This window comes from Phlebotomus argentipes, unplaced genomic scaffold (genome assembly GCF_947086385.1).
Source record: "Phlebotomus argentipes unplaced genomic scaffold, Phlebotomus argentipes genome assembly scaffold_18, whole genome shotgun sequence".
NCBI lineage: Eukaryota > Metazoa > Arthropoda > Insecta > Diptera > Psychodidae > Phlebotomus > Phlebotomus argentipes.
The window spans coordinates 3,672,178-3,695,357 of record NW_026776177.1 but is presented as its reverse complement, the minus strand read 5'-3'; the positions used below and the strand labels follow the sequence as shown (position 1 = coordinate 3,695,357).

Genomic DNA, 23,180 nt, shown 5'->3' with positions numbered 1-23,180 from the left:
GGGGACAAATGCACGGAATTGTCTCACGACATTCCGTGATTCCTACAAAATCTAGAAGACAACCTAGACCTATTTTCTTCTCTTTCGTGTTCCAATTGAAAGTTAGATTTATCTACATATTTTAAATCTTACTTTTGTAAGAAAAATGTGAATCCAAGAGTAGTATTTAGATAGAAAAGTCTTTAGAATGTCCCCGAAATTCACTTTTTACATCGCGCGAGCACCGGACAATTTGCAATCGGGTGTGGAAAATTTCCCAGCAGAAAATCGTAAACAAAGCGAACTGGGGATGTGTTTCTTATCGATTGGCCTATCTTATTGATTACTGCAGTGCCTGCAGAGGTTTTAGGAATGGTCTTCAACTTAATTCTGATAACGGGCGTTCCCGGTGAGTTTCTGGCACTGCTTTTGAGTGAAAATCAAACTGAGCGCCTTTTTCCGCCCCCACAATTCCGCAGGTGTTGGGAAAACGACAATTCTGAAGAAGATTGCCGATGACCTGAAGAGCTTCAAAGTGCCTCTCACGGGCTTCTACACCGAGGAAGTGCGCAATGGCCTTGGCGGACGCGTGGGCTTCGATATAGTGACCTTCGATGGCCAGCGCGGACCTTTGGCGCGACCCAGCAAGACTTCCGCTCTGGCTTCGTTCAAGCGCCTCCACAAGCTGAGCAGGTACTCAGTGGACATTGAGAGCCTGGATCAGATCGCCGTGCCCATTCTGTTCAACAACAACATCGATCCTGTGCTGCTGATTGACGAAATCGGGAAGATGGAGCTGTTCAGCACGCAATTCCAGGATGGAATTGTGAAAATCACTGAGGATTTGCGCCTGGGCAGGCGATGCATGATCGCCACAATTCCCATCACTTCGCCACACTCCAGCGACATCATCCAGAACCTGAAGAAGATCGACAACTGCCAGGTGTTCGAGATCACCAAGGCGAATCGCAATAACATCTATCCAGACATCATGTCATCCGTCCGCCGGATGCTCAACATCTAAGGCGTCACTCTTCGTCCTCGTTATTCCAGTGTTTGTCTCTTATTCTCTCTCACACGTTCACATTTATTAGGCTGTGCCGTTCACCTTGTCGGCCGGCACTTTGCTGGACTCTCTGATGGATCTCTTGCGCACACGCTTCGGCCCCTTCTCGGACTCCATCTCGGCGAACAGATCCTCCCGGCTGCGCCACCACAGCTCCTGCCGCGACACCATCTCCGGATATTTGGCCTCAAAGCGCACATCTGGCATCAGCGGCAATTCCCAGCCACGCGACGACACCTGAGCCACAGACAAGAGGATCTCTTTGACCTCCTCGGGCGGCAGCTGAATCACCGCGGCGATCTTCTGCCTGTCCACGCAGTTCCGCTTCACCAGCTGATGCAACTGTTGAGAATCCTCAGTCAGCCTCTCAACTACCTCAACATCTTTCACAATCATCAAATACTCACCACGTAATCCCGACTGCGACACATGATCTCGCTGGAAATGCCGTTGGTGCTGGAGAAGGACTCGACCGGATAGAGTATCTCTGACTGCACCACCCAGTTGCCGCGTATCAGCATCCCCACCAGGGGCAGGATGCGCACCACCTTCTCCTCACTCGCCTCGCGATCGTCCAGGATGGCCAGCAATTGCGTCAGAGACACCATTTTGACTGTAGAATTTGAGAAAATGTTACTCGTTAAGTGTGTTCCCTAATAATTCACGTTGAATTTTACCGTCTATCAGGATGTTCTTGATCTGTTCCTGCAATCCCAAATCCTTCAGCTTGTACAGGCTAACAATGCCGCTGGGCACGATGCTCTCCACGGACTTGTCGTGCCTCTCAGGCGGGATGAGCGCCTTCACGTAGTCTCGACTCGTGGAGGCCAGCGTGTGACCTGTGGGAGTGGTCTTGGTGCAGAACAGCCTCTGTTTCTCCAGCTCCACAGCCGCAGACTGGTTGGGATGCCAGAAGGCTTCACACCAGGGCTCCTCGGCCTCGCGCGCCGCCAGAAAGTCGAATGTCTTCTCGCGCGCCTTCTTCGCCTTCTCACTGTCGCTGCTGCGTGCGAATTTCACGGTGATCTGCTTCAGTTCCTCCTCCTCGGCCTCCAACTCTGACTCCGTCTTCTGCTCGGCTCGCCGTCGCGCGTCCTGTTTGTCGAAATAGGAGAAGGACGGGCGCATCTGGAGGATGCCATTAAGGGGTGTTGTGTGCACTTCTCGATCCTGCATAACACCTATCACATAATTTCCTGAATTCTGCAGTGCTTTCGAGCTCATGAAGCTCATCTTGTCCATCGTGCCGTCCGGATATGACGGCCGGTCACCCTTTGAGGGATGCTTCCCGTCCGCCCCGATGGCCAGCTGTGAACCCTTGAAGTTGTCATAGTTGCGCGAATTGGTGTCCAACCCAAAGTCCACCTTTACCTGCAAGGAGAGCCCCAAAACATCCGTCAAAACCACCTCAAAACCATTCTCAACGACTCTCTCACCTGCTGATTGTGCGGTTTTACACAGCAATTCACCACGTCATTGCAGTCAATTGTGTAGTGACCCTCTCTCGTTGAGAATTGAAAGACATACAAGTTTTCCGCCAGGGATTTGGATAAATATACGGGGATCTGGAAGGACGAGAAGAGCCGAGAAACAAGAAAATGTGAGTTGGCTAACGTAACCTCAAACAGCCACACAAGCGAATGAAAAGCATTCTCACCTCCTCCACGACCGGATCCTCTTCCTCCATACTCACTCCTGATTATATTACAAATTTATTGCTAGCTATCTAGGGGTTTTATTAGTGAAAAATGCCGTTAAACGCATTACAAAAGACCGAGAGAAAATTCAACAGAAACAATCGCATCACTTGACAACTCGTGTAGAATCAAAACACGCGCCAACGCCATTCTCTCAACTGCGGCGTGTAGTCGAAGGTGTGTGTTGTGTTTGCAAAATCCTGGAAAGTTTACAGGAATTTGAGAAAAACACGGTCTATAATTATTTTACTGTCCAAGAAAACCTCTTCTGAGTGTTAAGAAAGTGAGTTTTTAAGTGGATTTTCAACGAAATAAGACAAATCTTGTGGTAAGCATTCATTTCCCTATCACTCACCTGTGACGCTGTTTCCCATCTTGATTCCAACCTCAAATTCGTCGGCGAAAAGGGGGAAATTCCATGGAAAAATTGTGCAATTGTGTAAAAAACCGGTGAATAGTAATAAAAGTTATCTGGTTCTGGTCAGTCAATCACTTAGTGATTAGCCCACACACGATATTGTGTTATTTTCTAAGAAAATCCGTGAGTATTAATGACAAGTTTCCCACAAAAAAATCATCAAACATTAATTGGCGGTTTTCATGAATTTTCACACAGAAATATCCCTTGTCGAGATGTTTTCTCGCTTCCACGCCGGCCGGCAGATCATTTCGCACCTGAAGAGGTGCAAATCATCGGCAGCCGCACTGAAACCGCAGGTGATATTCAATCGCACTGAGCGACAGTCAAAATTCACTCCGGGAAGCGAATATCATGGCTTTGTGTGCACCCGGACAGAGTATGTGCCGGATTTCAACATGACGGCGTACTTGTTCAGGCACGAGAAGACAGGATCTGAGTACCTGCACATCGACAGAGCGGATTCCAACAATGTATTCTCGATAAACTTCCGCACGACGCCATTCGACTCCACGGGATTGCCTCACATTCTCGAGCACACGGTTCTGTGTGGCTCTGAGAAGTTCCCGGTGAGAGATCCGTTCTTCAAGATGCTCACGCGGAGCATGGCGACGTTCATGAACGCCATGACGGGTCCGGATTACACCATTTATCCGTTCTCGTCGATGAACGAGACGGATTTCCGACACCTGCAGAAGATTTACTTGGACGCGGTGTTCAGGCCGAATCTGAAGTATCTGGACTTCAAGCAGGAGGGCTGGCGACTGGAGCATTCGGAGCTGAAGAACAGGAGCAGTGATTATGTGCTGAAGGGAGTGGTTTACAATGAGATGAAGGGCGCTTTCTCGGAGAATGCCAGTGTTTTTGGCCAGAAGTTCCTCAATGAAATCCTCCCTGGTCACACGTACAGATACGTCTCGGGTGGAGATCCTCTGGATATTCCCCAACTCACGCACGAGGACCTGGTGAACTTCCACAGCAGATACTATCATCCCAGCAATGCGAGATTCTTCAGCTATGGCAACTTCTCGGCCGAGAAGTCCATGGCGTACATCAATGAGCAGTATTTGGCGCGCGGTGAGAAGATTGACGCCAGCTATAGTCAAGTGCCACGACAAGAGCGCTGGAGTGAAGCGCGAGAGGCGAACATTTGCTGTCGCTACGACTCTCTGGGCGTGCCGTTCGAGAAGCAGAACCAAATTGCCATCGGTTATCTCATGTCGGACATCACAAACACCTACGACACCTTCCTGCTCTACGTGCTGGCGGAGTTGATGGTGAAGGGACCGAATTCCTACTTCTATCGCAGCCTCATTGAGCCCAACATCTCTGGTGGCTTCAATGCCTTGACGGGCTTCGACAATCAGCTGAGAGACACGATGTTCGTGGTGGGATTGCAGGACTTGGACGTGAGTGATTTCGAGCGTGTCAAGCAGATCTTCGACGAGACAATCGATCAGGCGATAGAGAAGGGCTTCGAGGAGAAGCACGTGGAGAGTGTTTTGCACAATATTGAGCTCATGCTGCGGCATCAATCCCCGAAATTCGGCCTGGGACTTCTCTTCAACGTTGTTCCGCTGTGGAATCACAACGGGGACATCTTCTCGTCCCTTCAAGTTGGGAATTTGATGAAGCAACTCAGGGAGAACCTCAAGGATCCGCAGTACTTGCAGAGATCCGTTGAGCACTTCTTCAAGAACAACAAGCATCGTCTCACGATGACAATGTCGCCGGACAAGGAGTTCGAGAAGAGATTTGTGGAGAAGGAGAGTGAGATTCTGCAGCGGAAAGTGGAGGAATTGACGCCAGAGGACAAGGAGAGAATCTTCACGGAAGGTGTGGAGTTGGAGAAGTGTCAGAAGCGCGTGGAGGATGCCAACATTCTGCCCTGTCTGACCATCTCGGACATTCCCAAGACGATTGAGCGTGCGAGGATTGAGAAGATGATTGTCACGGGAACGCCAACGCATCTCGTGACGGCGGACACAAATGGCGTGACGTACTTCAAGGGGATCTTCAGTGGTGCTCATCTGAGTGATCAGGAGAGACTGTTGCTGCCTCTGCTGCTGGATGTGATCGATCAGTTTGGCACGAAGCACCAAACTTACCGGGAATTCGATCAGCGCATCAAATCAAAGACGAATGGCTTAAGTTTCCGGATGCACTGCTCGGAAAATCCACTGGATGTGGGCAGTTTCGATTTGGGCGTGGAGTTTGGAACCATTTGTCTGGACAAGAACAGCCACGATATGTTCAACATCTTTCAGGATCTGTTTCACAATTTCCAGTTCACGGATGTGAAGCGCTTCGAGATGCTGCTGGAGAATTACATGTCAAATCTGGTGGTTGGCGTGCCCACTTCTGGCCACTTGTACGCCATGCAGGGCGCCAGTGGATTGGTGTCTGAGGCAGCCAACATCCGGGAGAGTGTCTCTGGCATTGGTCACATTGAGTTCATGAAGGGACTTCTGGCCACGGAACAGCCCGAGGAGATTCTCTCGAAGATCTCCAAGGTGGCGAGGAAGTTGCTGAGGGACAACGAGATGCGCTGCTGCATCAACTTCAGCGAATCCCATCGCGGGCATTTGCTGGATCAGTACGTGACCTTCATTGAGAATCTTCCGCTGCGCGAGGCGAAGTCAACTCAACTCACTTCGGACACTCTGATGCCCTCAAATCGGCACATTTGCATGAATATCCCGGTGAATTACTGCGCCAAGTCCCTGATGGCTGTGCCCTACGTCCATCCGGACTTCGCGCCGCTGCGCGTCCTGGCCAAGTGGCTCTCCTCGAAGTATCTGCTGCCCGTTGTCAGGGAGCAGAATGGCGCCTATGGCGCAGGAGCCAAGCTGGGCATCGATGGGATTTTCTCCTTCTTCAGCTATCGCGATCCCAATTGTCGCAAGACGCTGGACACCTTCGATGCCACTGCCGAGTGGATTCATGCCAATGAGAAGTCTCTAGATGATCAGCAGCTCTTCGAAGCGAAGTTGGGCGTCGTGCAGCAACTGGACGCCCCAACGGCGCCTGGCGAGAAGGGCGCTGAGGACTTCAAGTACGGCATCACGCATGAGATCTTCGAGGAGCACAGAAGTCACGTGCTGACTGTGACCAAGGATGAGGTGATGAGCCTGGCTGAGAAGTACTTTGCGGCTGATCCGCAGCGGGGTGTGGGCAGGTGTGTTTTGGGTCCGGGCGAGGAGAGCCTCAACAAGGATGGCCAGGAGTGGTCGGTGTCGAAGGATGAGTAATTTGAAAGATATTCGCAATAAATCCAATTTGTTCACAATAAAGACTTTCCTTTGGTTATGATGAATTGAAATGGTGGAAATTCGTTGTTATTCACTTTCTTGTTCTGTTTTTCCAGATGGACAACTCGAAACTGGAGGAAATTGTGGCTTTCTTGGCAGAATATCAATGGATTTACAAGAATTCCAATACGAAATTCGTGAAAGCTGGAGTTTTGGATGATTTTCCGCCAAATTGGTTCAAAAGTTTAATGAATTTGAGTCACAATGAGTTGAATAACATCCCTTTTGGCATGATTCCTGACACTCTGGATGAGGAACTGAAGGAGTTCCTGATGAGAATCTCTCGGCTCTCTATCAAAGTGTCTTCGAAGGAGTTTCCAAAGTCATCGAAGACCATGAGAGGAGTAAATCCCAAGAAGTTTCAGGAAATATCCAATCTTTCCCGCCAAATTCACGATATTTGCAGAGAGAAGAACATTCAATACTTGGTGGATTTGGGCAGTGGATTGGGTTATCTGTGTCAAATGCTGTATGAGAAGTTCAACTATCGAATTCTGGGCATTGAATGTGACGAGGAGCGCGTAAAGACAGCTGAAGAGCGTCAGGAGAAGTTCTTTCCGACTTCCAAAGGATCTGTAAAGTTCGTGAGTCACTTCGTAACTTCTTCCTCGTGGGATTTCATATCGCAGGAGCTGAATAAGGTCTTTGGGATCGACGTGAAGGACACTTCGGTGGCTGTTGTGGGTCTTCACGCCTGTGGAGACTTGACAGTGACTGCGCTGAAGCTGTTCCAGGGCACAGAGGTCATCCGAGCGGCAATTGTGATGCCTTGTTGTTATCACAAAATGGCAATTGACTCTCAGGGCAGACCTGTGAACTTTCCCTTAAGCGGGAGATTGACGGAGGCCATGAAGGGCGCCTCAGGTATCGCATGCAGACCCTTTCTCAGGCTCGCCTGTCAACAAGCCGTGTCCAGGTGGAGGAGGATGACGCAGGAGGAGCACAGAGTTCACGGGAGAAATATGTTTCAGCGCGCACTGCTCGATGCTGTGGTGACGGAAGGTGATCAATCATTTTTCCCTTTTAATTAGTGTCACCTTGTGGAATGGTATCACATAACGCCAGTTGTATTGCAGATCAAGAGATTCAGCGCGTGAAAGGCGGCGAAAGGGTTGATGGGGAGGACTTTGATGGTGCAATTTGTGGCTTTGAAATTCGAGAATGTCGCACAAACGCACTGATTCCGTGGAAGAATGAGCACAAATCAAAGTGGAGAAGTCTCTGTGATAAATATCCGCGTGGTGATGAGATTTCTGAGTGTCTCACACTCCTGCAGACGACAATTCAGGTGGGAAGTTGAAACAGTAGACAGAATGAGAAGCGGGCTTTGATTGAGTTATATTTTCAGGAGTTGTGCGAAAATGTCATCCTCATGGACAGGAAAATCTACGTCGAAGAGACTTCTGAGGCGTTTCACTGTGAAATCATGAAGATTCTGGATGCAGACACTTCGCCCAGATGTGTCGTTCTGATGGCCATGAAATCTTGACGAAAATGTCGTGCCGAAAGTGAGATCATCTCTCAGTGATACTGGTTTTATTGGCCTTCCAGCGCTTATCTCTTTATAGCTTCTATAGTGTCATTTTAAGAGCTTAATCGTCGGTGTGCAAAATGCTGTTCCTTCTCGCTGGAATTGGTCTCTGCATCCTGATTTACCGCATCGTCACAGTCTTCCTGTGGATTTATCTCGATTGCAACATCGAATTATTCCTGAAGGCGACATTCGGCAAGGAAATATGTGAGTTTAGCGGTGAGATGAGACAATTAAAGTAATGTTACGTCACCGAATCCACTCTTTAGCCACTCTGGGCGGAAAGGTGATCTGGATCACAGGCGCTTCATCGGGCATCGGCAGAAGCTTGGCTCTTCTCTTGGCATCGCACGGAGTGAAATTGGCAATCAGCGCCAGAAGATTGGATGAACTGCAGAAGCTGAAGGATGAATGCCTTCATATGTCCGCTGGGAAGCTGAGAGAGAAGGACATTCTCGTGCTCAGGATGGATTTGCTGGAGATTGCGAAGCACGAGGAAGCTTTTGAGAGGGTTTTAAAGCATTTCAGTCGCCTGGATGTTCTTGTGAATAATGCTGGTCGAGGCCAGAGAGCTTCTTGGTTGGATATTGACTTGAATGTGGACAAGGCGCTTTTTGAGCTGAACGTCTTCAGTCCAGTTCACTTGACTCGGTGAGTAAATCATTAGGATCTTAATGTGAAACTGTTTATCACTGAAAATGAAGACCAGTCAATTCATATTCTTCATTTTTCTTTGGACAGAATTGTAGTGAAGTACTTTCTGGAGAACAAGATTGAGGGCCAAATTGCTGTGAACTCCAGCTTTGCCGCTTTAGTTGCCGCGCCGAATATGAGCTCTTATGTGGGCGCAAAATCTGCAGTGAATGGATATTTTCAGGCACTGAAGATTGAGCATCCAGAGATCAAGAACACGCTGTTCTGCGTGGGACCGACTTTCACGACAATCCAAGAAGAGGCCTTCACCGATCGCGTGAGTGAAAAGTGCGGAAAACCCCTGAAAGTCACCGATAAGAGATTGTCCAGCGACAGAACTGCCTTCCTCTTCGCCGCTGCCATTGCAAATGCCACTGATGTGAGCTGGGCAGGACTCTTTCCCTTCACGCTGTTGGTTTATCTGCGAGATTATCCACAACTGCTCACCATCGCGATGAGATTGATGAACTGGACGGCGTGCAAACCGGAGTTGCAGGGAAAATAATAGATTCTCCTTTAAGACAGAGGCACGAAATCAAATTTAAGACACCACAAGCGAGCAAAAAAGTCCATTTTTCCGCGATGTTGAAGGGAAAAGTAAAAGTTGGAGCAATAAAGTATGATTCTCTGGCGGAGTGGAAGGAGGTGCAAAATCAATTTTCCTCCAGGGAAGATTTCCCTTTCACGAGAGGCCACAATGGTGTGTTTGGTTGGTGGGGGTGTGATTGAGTGCATTCTGCAGTGCTGAGCGAAATTGTTTTCCCATGCAAAAAAATATGTTTTTAAAGGGATTTTTTTATTCATCAACTTGCCTTCAATTAAATTACATTTTTTAAATAGATTGATTAAATACAGTGATTAGCATTTATTTTAGGTCTTTTCTTTATTAGGATTCGAGGCAAACTTTCAGCTTGTCTTTTAGAGCGTGTTGCACAACGAATTCAATGACTAAACTGCGGCTAAAATTGTATTCTTCTTTCTGTCTATTCAACACTGATGAGAGCGTATGGTAAAAATTTCCAGCCATAATTTTCCCATACGTAAAATGGCAACAATCATAATTGATGGGGGACGAAAGAAAAGTGTGCTCTTTTATACATTACTCAACGGACTAACAATTTTACATGTACGTATTCTGCATATTGTAATTAAATTAGTTTATTATTAAATTAAATCTCTTGCGGGTTTCCTCCCTGTGTCCTCCCGGTCACCGCCTTTGTGTATCCCTTTTACTCTGCGCCCTCGCTGAGGTTGCTGTTCTCATTCCTTGCGGGCGTGCGTGGGTGGGGAGGAAAAAGAGAGGGAAAGTTATGAGGATCGAAGTGACAAGAGATTAATCCGGGCTGTTGTGTTGATGGATTGCGGTGGAAATTGGGGACGAAGAGGCGAGATGTTGACTTACCCGTTGCATCTGTACAGGTTGGAGATGCCGGTGTAGATGCACATGAGCCAGGCGTCATTGGAAGCCGCCGAGAAGTTCTGATCCGACAGGGTCGTCATGAGCTCCTGCGAGCGCTTGCCGTACCGCGAGCCCAGGAAGAAGCGATCATTGCGCGGCGCCACGTTGACTTGCCGCAGGGCTTTCGGGCCGTAGAATTGGGATCTCCCGTAGCGACTCCCCACGAAGAAGGGCCTCTTGATTGCTGTGCCGAAGACAGAGCCAAAGGGTTGGAAAACATTTGATTCTGTGGCAGGGAATTGGATACTTTTGTGCGTGAAACACTTTCTTTTGAAACAATATAGGATTCTGTGGGTTGTATTAAATTTTGGGTAATATTCTTCAATCTTCCTCACCGTCACTCTTCATATCGGCGGCCTGGAAGTCGTCCTGGCTCGTGTCGCAGCGCGTCACAGATAAGACAATGGCCAGGAGGAGGAATGCAGGCAGGATTGTTGAAGTCGCCATTTCTTTTGAGGATAAAAAGTACGTGGAATTGAATGTAAATAGTAAATTGCGTGTTGACCATGAAAGACATCAACAAATTAACATGCAAATGATCCCTTTTGTGCGGAGTGTGACTCATTATTTGTGAATTTATCACAGAAGAATGGGTGAGAAAAGGAAGCTTCACGAAAATAAGTAATTGTTATTGTGAATTAATTTCCGCTCTCTGTCTCGCGGAATTCACCTTTAGAGAGAGTGAGGATTTCAATGGTGCCGAGGCGAATGATGAATAAGAAATATTTGTTCAACCTCTTCCTCGCGGGGGATTGAGCTTTTAAGACGCAAAGTGTTATTTTCACTAGAAGCACTTCCACTGCAACAATTTGCCACGGAAAGTGCATTGATGACACAATTGGAACTTATTGAATAGCTTTTGACGGAGGTCGCGTCTCTCCCATTAAAAATTCCCAGGAATTTCCTACACTCAAAGTTACACTTTGTCGAAAACAAGGTGAAAAATCATTCCATAGAAACCTTGTGGGAGATTTATATAAATTTATACAATTCCCAAGTAACATGAAAAAGTCTTCATCACTCTATAATGTGACTAAATCTTATGCAATTTTGGTTTGCAACTAAAATTTAACTCTAGAAACCGTCTTTTGGCCTTTGTGGCCAAATTTGAAACTCAAGTCTCGTTATATTGACTGCGTTGCACGCATTAAATAAATGCTTTGAGATATGCGTAGACAATTGAAATAGCTTTAATTTGGCGCAAACAGCATCAAAAAAGTTTAATTACTTCATTTTGAATACACAATAAGCCAAAAATTTCCCTCCAAAGCACTTGTCAACTGGTCAGCGTGGCCAGATGAAATTTCTGTCAGCCAAAAGAATGTTGATTCATATACTAAGGAGTCGTTGCAACTTTATTTTCATAAATTTAACTTCTGGGAAGGCAAGAAAAGCCGAAGTTTTCAGGTTGATTAGTACAAATTTATTGGATTTATCTTGTCATTTGTGCACATTTTCAATGCACTAGATGGAGATTATGTATTTCCGGATGTCCTTAAACCCGTTTCCTAGGAAACTGATTGGCTTTGAATGGAAATAGAAATGTGTGAAAGGTGTAAAGTTGCAACGACCAGTAATTCTATTGATTCTTCCCCAATTCGTCCTTATTCGCTGCCACTTGGGTCGATTTCTACTCTTTCACCTTTGACTGCCTTAATGAACCATCAGGATTGTCTTCCGACTTTAATATGTTAATTTATGACATTGAATTAGCCAATAGACAAGGTCGTGCGCCCGAAAAGGTTAATCGCAAGTGCGCCACCCCCTCGCATAAAAAGGCCAATAATGCGGGGCGAAGCGTGTGATTGTTGGCTGATATTCAACTAGTGTGCCAGGAGAGGAAGTGCTGATGGGGAGCACGCGTGAGTGGATGTTGCGGATAATGTGGGAAAATGGATATGGGAATTAATGGGAAATAATTGCATTATTGGATTGCGGGGATCCGTGACGACGCTCTCGAGGGCTGTCCCAGAGCTCATTTGCATACCGATTCATTAGCTAAAAATCTATTAACGACACAGTGAAAGCTGGGGGTGAGAATTGAGCGGCGAAAGGCGGCTCAGACGGCACATATAATAGGCATGAATGAGTGATTTTCTGACCTGAATCTCCCCCTGTGGTGACTCCCACGGGTCTCCGGGGGATTTGGCGGGGACATGGAATTTTCATGCGATATATTGAGAAGAGGATGTTAAATTCAATTTGTGTGTCAACGTCAAACTCTCCAACGTGTATATCGACATTTTTTAAACATGCGGGACAGCTTTATTCGTGCATTGACCAAAAACCCCCGCAAATCACACCCTCATTTGGGGTGCAATTGTGCGGAAAATTTGCCATGAAAATTTTGCGAGACTGGCCGTAAATATTTAATTGGTGCGCGAGAGGGTAAAATAACGCAATTAACACAAGTTTATCTATCAATTATGGCTTAAATGAATTTGCAACAAACATGCACACATGAGAATCTCGCCTTCATTTTCTCTAATGCACTTAATTTACTATGTTAATTGCATTAGCTCAGCTTTCTTCCTCCTTCATCAGCATCTCCTGCGAGAGAACTTTGCATTTAGTCATCTTTGCATCGTTTTCTTTACTCAATTTCTCCAATGGCAAAGGTGTTTTAGTGTTTTGGGGGGAATTTTCCATGCGAATTCATAAAACGTCATCGCCTAAAACAGTAGCTAATCGTGCAGAAAACTTCCTGGTTTTCCATCAATTTCACCTCCTTAATACGCTCCATTAGCACACGAGAAACTAATTCGACACTCTTGTCGTTCTCAATGAGATTCGCTCGTCGTCTCAACCATCGAAGATGCGCTCTTAATCTGAGAACATCGACGAGGAGAGTGGGAAGTCTTAACCAATTTCACTTTGGTTGCTCATTTGGAAAGTCTGGCGTTGAACGGAAAGATTCAGCCCACAAATTTTTCCAAAAACCGCACAAAAGGAAACTTTTCGACAGAATTTTATGCGCGTTTCCTGATAAAATATGAATGCATTTGAGAAGCTAAACCCAAATTACGCGTATAATTAACCAAAATAAATGTTGCGAAAATGTTCCTTCTCACTGAATAAACTATGAGCTTTGATGGCATTTACAAAATATTTGCAATTAATATTGCAAGCAAATAGATATGAACGAATATTTGCAGAAACATCATTAGAGTCAATGTACCTGCTTTTGGGAGCACAAACCAGAGTCATTAGTAATTATCCCGACAGGGTTAATCTCCTGCCACGCCTTTATTGCCCTCCTTGGTCAATGGCACCCACGCAAAGCGAATCCTGGCCAATGTGTGATCAACAAGTTGGACAGAAAGCGCGGGAAAATTCCCCGAGGCATCAAATTTACGCAATTGAAATCCATCTTATTCAAAGCTGTCAGAATATTTGCAAATTGCAATTTTATAATTAATCAAGGGGGAGACAATATGGCTAGACTGAGTACACCAAAAATTCTGTGAAGAATCACAAACACTTCTTGAACATTGGCAGTGCTTAAAACATGCGTTTTTATTTATTTTCTTCTCCTTTTTCTGATCATTATTGATTTTTCCGATCGCCTAAAGTATCATAACTTCAAATTTAGATCTAAAAAGACACAATTTTTACTTTTGTGCCTCTGAAAACTTACAGAGAAACGGTATTTAAGAAATATTTGAAATCTCAAATCAGGATTTTGATGTGATTCAATATTAAATCGCTCTTTTAGATGCTATTTGGCATATAACCTAAAAAATTACTTTGAATTATCGAAAGGAATCGTTGATAGAAACTTATTCGAAACGTTTTAAAGGCAACACTGAGGAAAATTTGCTATTTTAAAGTATAAAATCAATTAAAAGATCTTAAAATAGACAATTTTGTATCCTGAAATAATATTTTTGAGGTTATGATCTATCTTAGCGCAATTAATACAATTTAACGTTGAAATTTTGTGATCTTCCTCAGATTTCATTATTATCTGACAAGTAAATGCAGAATTTATCAGCTTAAGTACAAGAATAAATTATTTTTTAGGTCATTTAGTGGCAAAGTTGGCCTTAAATTAATCACATAACCTAGAAAGTTGTAAAGAACCATTCTTTTTCTCCATATATTGCGTTAATTTCTTTTGACAAATACTTTTACTGATCTGTACACCACTTCTGATCATAATATCTCCCCCTTGTATTTGATAACTTTCTTCAGAACGCGAAAAACCGTGCAATGTGTAGAATGTCACTCTTCCCACTCGAAGAGAAATACTCAAAAGTTACTCAGAATCAGTGTGCATTTATATGTGAAGTGATGTTAGGGGAATTTTTAATTGGTTTGCAGTGAAAGGTTTTGCATTATCACGTTATTGCGTTAGAATAATCCCAGCGCGAGAACATAAAGCAATTTGCGCTTCGCCCACGTTCAGAGATGAGATTGAAAGAATAACAAGTTAATTAATAAATGCGAGAAATGTGTTTTTTGGGAGTTATTGAAATATCGACATTTGGGATGAATTTTTTTGTGATGCTTTTGTAATTCTCGCGCCAGAAGCAATATTTTTCAGTCAGGAAACCGCAGAAAATGCTTCTCTCCATATTATTTTTATCCGTGGGGAAAAACGGACGGATTTCATTCCCGGCAGAAAACTGAGTGCAATAAAATGGGGATTTGTAGATAGGCAAGTAAAGGGTTGTTAAAACTTTATAATGTGTGTAGTAATGAAGTGACTCGTGAGGTCAAGGAACGTCCGAAATGTCACTATATATTGCCTAAGGGAAATCCTAATAAATTAGAGACAGTCAAAGACATTTTATGGACAATATTTGCGCACAAGTCATGCGTCCTAATCTGCTTAATCTGCGTCCTCGCGGAAATTGTCATACACGTCCTGGCAAAGGTGTGTAAAATCAATCACGGAGGATGGGAAATTTGAAAAGAAAACAACAAAAGACGCCACGTGAGCGGGGAAAAGGCATCGAATATTCAAATAAGGCGTGAATTAATCAATTTATATCGCGCAAAGGGCGCAGAAAAAGAGCGCTCGAGACCATATTAAATATGTGCAAATGGTAATGACTCTTTGTCGCAAATAAATGAATGCGTACGTGAGATGTGGAAAAAATGACGTGGAAAAAGTGCCTCTTGACGCTGTGAATTTCAATGAAAAAAGCTCCGTGGCTCCGGGGTGAAGACACAGAGATTGATAAGTCATCGGCAGACGATGGGAAGCTGACTCAATTGGATGCTATTTAAAATCACCTTCCCAAGGGATGAGCGCTGATCGATTAATTGAGTTAGTCATGTGCCTCAAATGAGGGGAGATTAAAATAGTTCTCTGTCGATGCGGAGGCAGGAATAATTCATTTTCAGGCTCCGCAATTCTTCCAATTGCGCGGAAAATGAAGGATTTCTACGACAGAAGTCGAAGAAAAAAAATTTTCCGTGGAAACTTGAGTTGAGTGGATTTCGCGAGCCCTTGAAATGGTTGCAATGCAAATTAAGAGGCAATTCCGCTTATTAACAAGATGCAAATTTTCCCGGGATTCCCTAAGATAAAATTATCGTTCTGTGAGGTAAATTTATACAGGAGTATAAATTAAAATAATTATTAAGTGAAAACACAACAATGAATTGAAACTATAATGTATTGTTTCACTTAAAATTTGAGGTGAAAATGTTAGAATTCAGTAGATTTTTAATTTAACTACAAAAGAATCATGCAAATTAGTCACAATTGATCAACAAACTTTTGCAGAAACTTAAGAATTTTAATAAATCTCAATCTGAAGGTTAATCACAATTCTATGTAAAGTCTTCAACCGTTCCAAGCTTCCTTTCTTGCGAAATTCTTATCGTGTTTGATTAAAAGAAAACAGTCGGCGTGATTTTTCCATCGCGAACATTAAAAATGCATGTTCTTTTCGGAAATTAAAAGATGGAAAATATTAATTTCACGCTCATATTTTCGCAGGAAGTATGAATTATTGAAATTTCATTCACAAACTCTCCTCTCACTTCCGTTCTTCTTTCTCGCACACGTCCCGCCAGAAGCCGCAGAATGCGAATGGAATTGATGGAGTTTCCCGGGGAAATTGGGAAAAGCACTCACCTTCTGGTCGGATAGTGAGGAATTCGGTGATTTACGACACTGGCGCGGTGGGATCGACACAAATTGATGCTCCTGAGGAGTTTTCCCGTGCCTGTGTGGTCACTGACTTTAGCACCTGTGGAGCGATAAATGCGAACTAAGCTCAGCGGCACGCCGAGGTGGCTTTTATAATGGATTGTCTGTGGCTCTGGTGCTCCTTTCGCTTCTGCCCTCGTGGCGTGCGTGCGGCCGTGCGCAGGAGCGGGACGCACATTTCTTGGCGCGCTCCCGTGGGCTGCACACGGGGCTCTTTCCACCCTTTCTCACGCCCTCGCCCCCTGACGCATGAATCACGAGCGGTCAAGGCGGTGTAATTGCGCCGATAAATTTCGCAAGACAATTAAATGTCGCAAATCGCAGACATTCTCTCCCATCCGGCATCCAAATATCCGGAGTCTCGCGGGAACCATCTGCCGATGAATTAGTTCATCAAACATATATTGCGCATCGCGCCTTATCGCACAACAACGTCGTGCTCTCTTCATCATTGTCTAATTGTGACACGGAAAAAATGCCACCGACATGGCCCACAATTGTCCCTCCTGGCTTTTATTAAAAATGCGCCCAGCCTTCATCTTCCCGCGTCGCGTTGGCGGGAAGACGCCAGACACTTGAATGCTGTGCAATCATCACGCCTTGAGATGTTCAATATTTGCTTGGAGAGGAAATTATCAAATTACTATAAAATTTACACCGCAGCGGTGGTATTTTTGTTTCGCAAATGGATTCATATCATTTTTCCGCTAGGAAAAATAATAGCAATAAAAGCGTGGACGTTTGATGGGAAAGTTTTATATCCTTTCACAATGATTAAATATCTATTAAATATCTATACATTAATCGCTCGCCGGACTTTTAATCTTTAAATGTCTCGAACGGGGAAATGAATGTGCGTTCATAGATGGCGCAGTGCGCGCGTGCCTTTGGTTCTCAGTCGAGACATAGCGCGGCGCTGTACTCTTGTTGCACGGAAAATCGCGTGGTGATTTCTCCATTTTTTAATTAATCCAAAATTCAGTCAGAAACACAGAAAACAGGTGAGTTTTCATCAATTTGCACAGTTTTCCCTGCACTTCGTTACCGGCGCTATGGAAATATTGTGAAAAGTTGTGGGAAATCGTGGTATTTGGTGTGAAAAGTGCATGCTGAAAATTCTGACAAATGCCCTCGCATTTTTTGCACGGCCGCTCCCAAAAAAGCTCAGTAATTAGTGAAATAGATGTGCTGAGAGATAGTTTGCATGATGTATTGCCTAGGCGATTTGGTAAATAAACAAGAGCGGGTAATTTAGGCGGTGATTAGGGGGATTTCTTTGTGTTGGAGCTTTGAGGTTATGTTGGGGTGAAACTTTCCACTTATTCCGGATGTTTTCTCTCGCCAGCAGCAATGCCAGAACTCACGGAAATCAAAAACACACCTGAAGCCTCCGCCCCAGACACGGAGAACCGACCTGACGAGGAGGCTGGCAGTGACACTGACTCGGAGGACACAATTCCAGAGTTGGAAGATGCGGGTAATGATTGTGTGACCACATGTGCCTTCCGGCAGGCTTCTGAGGTGGTGTTTTGGGTGTCTTTGCAGGAACTACAGCCACTCAGCTTGGTGGCGGCGCCACCGGCTTGCCCATCGACATGGTCTCGAAGGCGAAACAGTCACGCGGCGAGAAGAAGGCGCGCAAGATCATGTCGAAGCTCGGCCTGAAGCCAATTCAGGGTGTGAATCGCGTGACTATCCGCAAATCTAAGAACATCCTCTTCGTGATAAACAACCCTGATGTGTACAAGAACCCTCACAGCGACACGTACATCATCTTCGGGGAGGCCAAGATTGAGGATCTGTCGCAGCAGGCTCAAGTGGCGGCGGCTGAGAAGTTCAAGGCACCCGAAACCTCCTCCGCTCCGGGCGACTCGGCCGGCACCACGGCCACGGTGGCGCCCATTGCTGAGGAGGACGAGGAGGAGGTGGACGAGACTGGCGTGGACGAGAAGGACATTGATCTGGTGATGTCGCAAGCCAACGTGCCGCGCGGGAAGGCGATCAGGGCGCTGAAGAATAACAACAATGACATCGTGAATGCCATCATGGAGCTGACGATGTAGGCGAGAGGCGCGCAGAGGTCTGTTTATCTTCAGTAGCTCCTTCAACACACACGCCCTTCAGGCATCACAGACTTTCCCTCACACACACTCTCCGGGAGTTGAATTGATGGATGAAAAGTGCTCGACTTTGGATGCATTTGCTGAGAGTTCATGGAGAGAGCAAAATTGAATAAATTTTAGAATCTTGTCACGAATTATGAGGAAGTTGTGGTTTTTTCACATCCGGCGTGAGTTTAGCGGCAAAATTTATTTACACAAAAAGTATCTATATTGGGATTATAACAAAGAAAGTGCGTTACTGCTTCTCAGGAAGCTTCTTCTCCTCCTTCTTCACCTCCTTCAGCTCCGTTTCATTCGCCTCGTCGTCGAAGATCTTGAGATCCTTCACGTAGAACCACACGCCACAGTCGAACAGCGTTCCAATGATCACAAACACGGCGGCGGTAAAGTTCATGAGATACCTGGAGGGGAAAAATGGGGGGAAGCGTGAGTGGCGGAGGCTTCGCGGCGTGATTGGGCGTGACTCACCTCAGAGATTCGCCGTCGTAGAGCCAGCAATTCCCGGTGCCCGTGCACGTCTTGCCCCACACGAGGCAGGTTTTGTCCAGGATGGCGCCGAAGAAGATTGGACTGGGGATAAAGGAGAAGAGGCTCATGATCATGAGGCTGAAGCCCATGGCCACGGGCTTGTCCTTCTCCTCCACGCATCGCACGGAGACGAGGAAGTTGGACGCTCTTCCCGTGGCGCCTGTGAACTTGATGAAGCACATGACGATGAGGAAGAGATAGAACTGCTTGTAGCAATCCACAGGGCAGGATCCGGGCGTGGCGAAGCCGCCTCTTGGCACTTCCGGGGCTTGCGTGGGGAAATCCTCTTCCCAGCTTGTGCTGTAGTTGCCAAAGGACAGAGATTGATTTCGACTGCTCACACAACTGCAGTCGGTGAAAATTTTGCCGGACTCAGTGAGGATTTGCTGCTTGCAGCCCGCGTGACAGGCGGAGATGAAGGTCTTCCCGTCGGCGCCGCACACTGGCGAGTACTTGACGTAGTCACAGTGGCAATTGGAGTTGCAGGTGGTGAAGTTCATCGGCAGGTGCGTCACAGCCTCGTGTCTCGTGTTGGCCAGCGTGTACTCGGTGACCATGGAGTTGTCATTGGCTGGACAGCCCAGGAACACGTAGCCGATCATCCCCACGACCGACAGAGCGCCCACGAGGACATTCCAGGCCGCCATGTAGCGCGCTCTGGGTCTGAACTTGGAGATCACAATGCCCGAGAGCAGAACGCCAACGGCCGAGAAGACTAGGGCGACGGTGCCGGTGACGAGACTGGACACGGACGCTGACTGCCGGTACTGCGTCTCGATGTACTTGGGCGTGAAGATCCAGTAGGGCATGTAGCCGAAGAAGTAGAAGATCGACGCCAGATTGTTGAGCATCAGAGTGTTGTTGGACACGAGACGCTTGAAAGTCGTGATCATGTCCTTCACGGATGCCGGCAATTCCGCCTGGATCTCCTCGTCGATCTTCATGCCCAGTCTGGCCTTCTCAACGGCTATCCTCTTCCTCACGGCCGCCCGAGGGAGGATTTTGGGGAAGAGACCTGAAAGAGAGAGAGAGAAATCTCAATTTCCTCTCATAATCGCCAACTCGTGATCGTGTTCAACCTATGAGGAATGAGAACATGATGAGAACTCCCGCCAGGATGAACCATCCGAGCCACCAGGCGCCCAGCCACCGAGGATCTGTGTTGTTGATTGTGGGCGTCAGGGAGGGCGAAATGTACATCTTGAGGCAGACAGAGGCCAGAGCGTAGCCGATGGCGGGGCCCAGCATGCGCAGGAAGTAGGACAGGCTGATGAGGGCGGGAGTTTTGGACTTCTTCACATTGTCATCCATGTAGGAGACGCCGAGTGTGTAGTACAGCGAACTGCCCACGCCTGAGATGAGTTGGGCGAGGAAGAGGATGATCTGGGGCATTAAATTGCCCTCTTCAGTCTCGCACTCATCATCGAGCATTGTTCCTGGGAAGTACAGAATGATCTCACTTGATCGTCTCCTAAGCAGTGGAAGTGATAGAACTCACTGTTGGCCTTGCAGAGGGTCTTCATCTTCTGCGCCTCCATGACCTCGTGGGTGGTGTTCTCGTCAAATGTGGCGCCATACTCCGTGGTCAGGGAGAGTGCATTCTCCCCAGGACCATAAATAATGTGCGGCAGCCCAGTCAGCACGCAGAACAACACAATCGTAAATAATCCTGAAACGGGAGAGAAAGCCCCAGTCAAACAGATAAACGGGCAGAGCGTCGCACAGAGTCAATCAGGATCATCTCACCGAATGCTATCCACCGCGGACGGTGTCCTTTGCCGCCGTAGTAGCTGAGAATGGCGGAGATGAAGAGGGTGCTGATGTCGTTGCCCACCGACAGGATGCCGGTGTTCTTGCTTGGGATCTTGTATCGCTTCTCCAGCGTCGTGATCGTGCCGTTGAAGTAAGCGTATGTGGCGCTGAAGATGCATCCAACCACGCCGTACAGGAACACGTACGCCTTCTTGTTGGCGAACCTGTCGCGCGATTAGAGAGAGAGAAAAGTTAAACAAATCCGTGTGCAGATACTCTATTAATCCACTCATCAAGTCTTCTGTAAATATTGACGGGTTTAAGTTCTGCTTTTACTCTTTCCCCCCAGAAGAGCGAGTCAAGGTGTTTGATCTCGAAATTGAATTGCATCTCAGAGAGGAGTTTTCTCTGGCCAAGTGTTCGCTATCTTTCCAGCCTAGATTGTGGAAGGTCCGAGGGAAAATCCTCTGAATTGAGACTGTCTTATCAATCCCTACAAATGCGCACTTTGCATTGTGTTTATCTTCACTATCGCAAATTGCAAATATGCATTCATTTGCCAATGTTTCAACTGAAGCATCTATTAAAATAAGAGATATAATTGAATTTATAGATCTAATTCGGGGGGAAAATCCCAAGGTAAATACTAGAAAGCCTATTTTTATGATTCTTATCTATGCTTAGGTTTTGTATTTGCTTCGAAATTGGATGAATAGACAATTTTGGGGCCAGTGTCAAGTCTTGGAGATCAACTTGAGCCACACTTTTGGGTCAAGTCTGTCAGCCCGAAAACACCCCCAAAAAACTTCTTGACCTTCCCGAAAACAACCGCCACGCTTCTCAGGAGAGAACAAAGCCCCAGACGCGCAGCGCGCCTTTCGTCAAACGTGACTCTCGCTGAGGATGATCAACAATCTTGCTCTGGCTTCCACAGAGTCTTAAATCAACAATGATCGTGGAGATATTGTGGCAATTTTAATTCCGAGTAATTTATTGTGCCTCAAATCTCGAAGAGAGCTCAAAGAGTGACGCGCGCAGCTTTTCGCATAATCACAGACTGTTGTGAAATGTTTGCAGGCTCACCTTTGGAAGAAGGGTCCCTTGAATATCCAGTAGCCGCAGGTCGTTTCCTCCGTGAGTGGCATGTTGTTGTAGAGATCCTCGAGATCTTCGGTGGTTTTCAGGATGCTCTTCTCGCTGTTCACCTGATGGCAATTCACATTGTTCCTCTCCTGATGGTTGAGCAGGTGCTCCTCGTCGCCCTTGCTCTCGCCCTCCACGTCCCTGCCATTGTGATTATTTACACTCATATTTACACCCCCGCGTTGCGGACTCTCTCAGGCACTCTCAACGGGATAAGAAAAAGAAGGAAAATCACTCCAGGAAAAGTCAAACTTCAATAGTCCGAGAGGCACAACTTCACGATCACTATCAACATTTTCTCACTGTGGCTGATCTGCAAATGAAACGGTGTTAGGACTAAATTCACGATTTATATATGATTTAAATTCATCAGTGCTTATCAAATTGCCCAAGACGCATGTGTAGAGAGCTTGGATGAATAGAAAAAGACTGCTCGGAGGCATGATAAGAGAACAATTGCATCAACCCGTCTTGATTTATGGTGAATATGGTGTAAAGACCCAAGGCACTCCACTTAAGTGGGATTCTTCAACTGAATTTTTGGCTGGGCTTTTCTCTGGCGCGCGCGCGCGAATTTTTTCCCGCCAAAATCACCCAGCGACGCCAGCAAGAGAAAATCCATCCACAGACTCCCCCTGAGCGTCTGGCCAATTCAGCTCTTAACCCAAATCCTGAATCTGCCTTTGCAGTGCGCGCACTGGCGAAAAAATCACGGCACTCAATCACTTAATATGATCGCGCAAGTGTGCGACAGATCCACGCAATTGACATTGTGTGGCGCGCGCGCGCTGAGAGGGAAAATGAAGGCAGCTTCTTAAACCTGTTCCATGGTCTTCCACTAATTAGATTCCTAGGCTTGAAGATCAACCCCCGGAAAGTCAACTGCGCGCGCGGAAAAGCAGCCAAGATCACCACAATTCGCCACCACGAAGCGCTCCGTCGGACCAGCAATTGACGACTGGACAGGCGAATAAGGTCCAGCAGTGATCTTCGTGCTCGCCGCAATATTAGTGTCACTAATCAAATATTATGTGTATCAGATGGTCTAAACCTTTAAAGTATATAATGGCTGTTTATTCGCCACGATTGGAAGATCCACTTAAAGTAATCTCTTACATTGCGAAGCACGAGCTCACATTTCTCCCGCGAGGCAATCTTTCAAGTCTTCTTTCACGCAATCTTTCACGACTGGCCACGTTTTCTGCAACGTCAAATGTATCATATTTGATTCTTTGTCAGCAAACTTAGATTGAGAATTAAATGAGAAGTTAATTAAAGAAATGGAAGCATTTAGGCGGTTCTCTCCACGAAAAT

The 23,180-nt window shown here is 46.2% G+C and overlaps 8 protein-coding genes across 11 annotated transcripts; 5 read left to right on the top strand and 3 right to left on the bottom strand.

Annotated features, from left to right (window-relative positions):
- Positions 1–147: 147 nt before the first annotated feature.
- On the top strand, positions 148–1,003 carry LOC132261256 (cancer-related nucleoside-triphosphatase). Its single transcript, XM_059759974.1, has 2 exons — positions 148–388; positions 459–1,003. Exons 1-2 carry the CDS (start codon positions 352–354, stop codon positions 1,001–1,003), a joined length of 582 nt encoding a protein of 193 aa, XP_059615957.1. The 5' UTR covers positions 148–351.
- Positions 1,004–1,042: 39 nt separating this feature from the next.
- LOC132261252 (DNA-directed RNA polymerase III subunit RPC5) lies at positions 1,043–2,883 on the bottom strand. Its single transcript, XM_059759969.1, has 5 exons — positions 2,703–2,883; positions 2,482–2,610; positions 1,723–2,416; positions 1,453–1,658; positions 1,043–1,387 (listed from the first exon to the last, which is right to left on the bottom strand). Exons 1-5 carry the CDS (start codon positions 2,730–2,732, stop codon positions 1,070–1,072), a joined length of 1,377 nt encoding a protein of 458 aa, XP_059615952.1. The 5' UTR covers positions 2,733–2,883; the 3' UTR covers positions 1,043–1,069.
- An 83-nt stretch (positions 2,884–2,966) lies between these two features.
- LOC132261254 (methyltransferase-like protein 25B) lies at positions 2,967–8,076 on the top strand. Of its 2 annotated transcripts, none has more exons than XM_059759971.1 (4): positions 2,967–3,070; positions 6,528–7,473; positions 7,548–7,759; positions 7,820–8,076. In XM_059759971.1, the coding sequence occupies exons 2-4, from the start codon at positions 6,528–6,530 to the stop codon at positions 7,958–7,960; spliced, it is 1,299 nt and encodes a 432-aa protein (XP_059615954.1). In that variant the 5' UTR covers positions 2,967–3,070; the 3' UTR covers positions 7,961–8,076. The 2 variants fall into 2 exon arrangements, with proteins under 2 accessions (XP_059615954.1, XP_059615955.1); XM_059759972.1 differs by lacking the exon at positions 2,967–3,070 and adding an exon at positions 6,379–6,465.
- LOC132261251 (presequence protease, mitochondrial) lies at positions 3,064–6,476 on the top strand. Its single transcript, XM_059759967.1, has 2 exons — positions 3,064–3,283; positions 3,359–6,476. Exon 2 carries the CDS (start codon positions 3,376–3,378, stop codon positions 6,409–6,411), a length of 3,036 nt encoding a protein of 1,011 aa, XP_059615950.1. The 5' UTR covers positions 3,064–3,283; positions 3,359–3,375; the 3' UTR covers positions 6,412–6,476.
- LOC132261255 (dehydrogenase/reductase SDR family member 7-like) lies at positions 7,937–9,292 on the top strand. Its single transcript, XM_059759973.1, has 4 exons — positions 7,937–7,979; positions 8,040–8,209; positions 8,272–8,653; positions 8,744–9,292. The coding sequence occupies exons 2-4, from the start codon at positions 8,083–8,085 to the stop codon at positions 9,198–9,200; spliced, it is 966 nt and encodes a 321-aa protein (XP_059615956.1). The 5' UTR covers positions 7,937–7,979; positions 8,040–8,082; the 3' UTR covers positions 9,201–9,292.
- LOC132261257 (RYamide neuropeptides) lies at positions 9,206–16,373 on the bottom strand. Of its 2 annotated transcripts, none has more exons than XM_059759975.1 (4): positions 16,246–16,373; positions 10,490–10,603; positions 10,098–10,380; positions 9,206–9,961 (listed from the first exon to the last, which is right to left on the bottom strand). In XM_059759975.1, exons 2-4 carry the CDS (start codon positions 10,599–10,601, stop codon positions 9,925–9,927), a joined length of 432 nt encoding a protein of 143 aa, XP_059615958.1. In that variant the 5' UTR covers positions 10,602–10,603; positions 16,246–16,373; the 3' UTR covers positions 9,206–9,924. The 2 variants fall into 2 exon arrangements, with proteins under 2 accessions (XP_059615958.1, XP_059615959.1); XM_059759976.1 differs by having other exon boundaries at positions 9,210–9,961; positions 10,098–10,338.
- An 836-nt stretch (positions 16,374–17,209) lies between these two features.
- Positions 17,210–18,577, top strand: LOC132259869 (nascent polypeptide-associated complex subunit alpha). Of its 2 annotated transcripts, none has more exons than XM_059757671.1 (3): positions 17,210–17,321; positions 17,669–17,797; positions 17,866–18,577. In XM_059757671.1, exons 2-3 carry the CDS (start codon positions 17,671–17,673, stop codon positions 18,381–18,383), a joined length of 645 nt encoding a protein of 214 aa, XP_059613654.1. In that variant the 5' UTR covers positions 17,210–17,321; positions 17,669–17,670; the 3' UTR covers positions 18,384–18,577. The 2 variants fall into 2 exon arrangements, with proteins under 2 accessions (XP_059613654.1, XP_059613653.1); XM_059757670.1 differs by having other exon boundaries at positions 17,666–17,797.
- A 51-nt stretch (positions 18,578–18,628) lies between these two features.
- Positions 18,629–22,841, bottom strand: LOC132259868 (solute carrier organic anion transporter family member 74D-like). Its single transcript, XM_059757668.1, has 7 exons — positions 22,687–22,841; positions 21,807–22,179; positions 20,718–20,947; positions 20,470–20,640; positions 20,051–20,407; positions 18,912–19,986; positions 18,629–18,844 (listed from the first exon to the last, which is right to left on the bottom strand). The coding sequence occupies exons 2-7, from the start codon at positions 22,031–22,033 to the stop codon at positions 18,679–18,681; spliced, it is 2,226 nt and encodes a 741-aa protein (XP_059613651.1). The 5' UTR covers positions 22,034–22,179; positions 22,687–22,841; the 3' UTR covers positions 18,629–18,678.
- Between the last annotated feature and the right edge of the window lie 339 nt (positions 22,842–23,180).

Coding starts and splice junctions, on each gene's coding strand:
- LOC132261251 (XM_059759967.1), top strand. CDS start 3,376: ATGTTTTCTCGCTTCCACGCCGGCCGGCAGATCATTTCGCACCTGAAG.
- LOC132261255 (XM_059759973.1), top strand. CDS start 8,083: ATGCTGTTCCTTCTCGCTGGAATTGGTCTCTGCATCCTGATTTACCGC. Junction 8,210..8,271: donor GACATTCGGCAAGGAAATAT/GTGAGTTTAGCG, acceptor TCCACTCTTTAG/CCACTCTGGGCGGAAAGGTG. Junction 8,654..8,743: donor AGTCCAGTTCACTTGACTCG/GTGAGTAAATCA, acceptor TTCTTTGGACAG/AATTGTAGTGAAGTACTTTC.
- LOC132261254 (XM_059759971.1), top strand. CDS start 6,528: ATGGACAACTCGAAACTGGAGGAAATTGTGGCTTTCTTGGCAGAATAT. Junction 7,474..7,547: donor CGATGCTGTGGTGACGGAAG/GTGATCAATCAT, acceptor GTTGTATTGCAG/ATCAAGAGATTCAGCGCGTG. Junction 7,760..7,819: donor TCCTGCAGACGACAATTCAG/GTGGGAAGTTGA, acceptor TTATATTTTCAG/GAGTTGTGCGAAAATGTCAT.
- LOC132259868 (XM_059757668.1), bottom strand. CDS start 22,033: ATGAGTGTAAATAATCACAATGGCAGGGACGTGGAGGGCGAGAGCAAG. Junction 20,948..21,806: donor AAGGGACCCTTCTTCCAAAG/GTGAGCCTGCAA, acceptor ATCGCGCGACAG/GTTCGCCAACAAGAAGGCGT. Junction 20,408..20,469: donor GACCCTCTGCAAGGCCAACA/GTGAGTTCTATC, acceptor TGTACTTCCCAG/GAACAATGCTCGATGATGAG.
- LOC132261256 (XM_059759974.1), top strand. CDS start 352: ATGGTCTTCAACTTAATTCTGATAACGGGCGTTCCCG. Junction 389..458: donor TCTGATAACGGGCGTTCCCG/GTGAGTTTCTGG, acceptor ACAATTCCGCAG/GTGTTGGGAAAACGACAATT.
- LOC132259869 (XM_059757671.1), top strand. CDS start 17,671: ATGCCAGAACTCACGGAAATCAAAAACACACCTGAAGCCTCCGCCCCA. Junction 17,798..17,865: donor TCCAGAGTTGGAAGATGCGG/GTAATGATTGTG, acceptor GTGTCTTTGCAG/GAACTACAGCCACTCAGCTT.
- LOC132261252 (XM_059759969.1), bottom strand. CDS start 2,732: ATGGAGGAAGAGGATCCGGTCGTGGAGGAG. Junction 2,611..2,702: donor AGGATCCGGTCGTGGAGGAG/GTGAGAATGCTT, acceptor TCGTCCTTCCAG/ATCCCCGTATATTTATCCAA. Junction 1,659..1,722: donor CAAGAACATCCTGATAGACG/GTAAAATTCAAC, acceptor CAAATTCTACAG/TCAAAATGGTGTCTCTGACG.
- LOC132261257 (XM_059759975.1), bottom strand. CDS start 10,601: ATGGCGACTTCAACAATCCTGCCTGCATTCCTCCTCCTGGCCATTGTC. Junction 10,381..10,489: donor CGCCGATATGAAGAGTGACG/GTGAGGAAGATT, acceptor TCCCTGCCACAG/AATCAAATGTTTTCCAACCC. Junction 9,962..10,097: donor AACCTGTACAGATGCAACGG/GTAAGTCAACAT, acceptor CACGCCCGCAAG/GAATGAGAACAGCAACCTCA.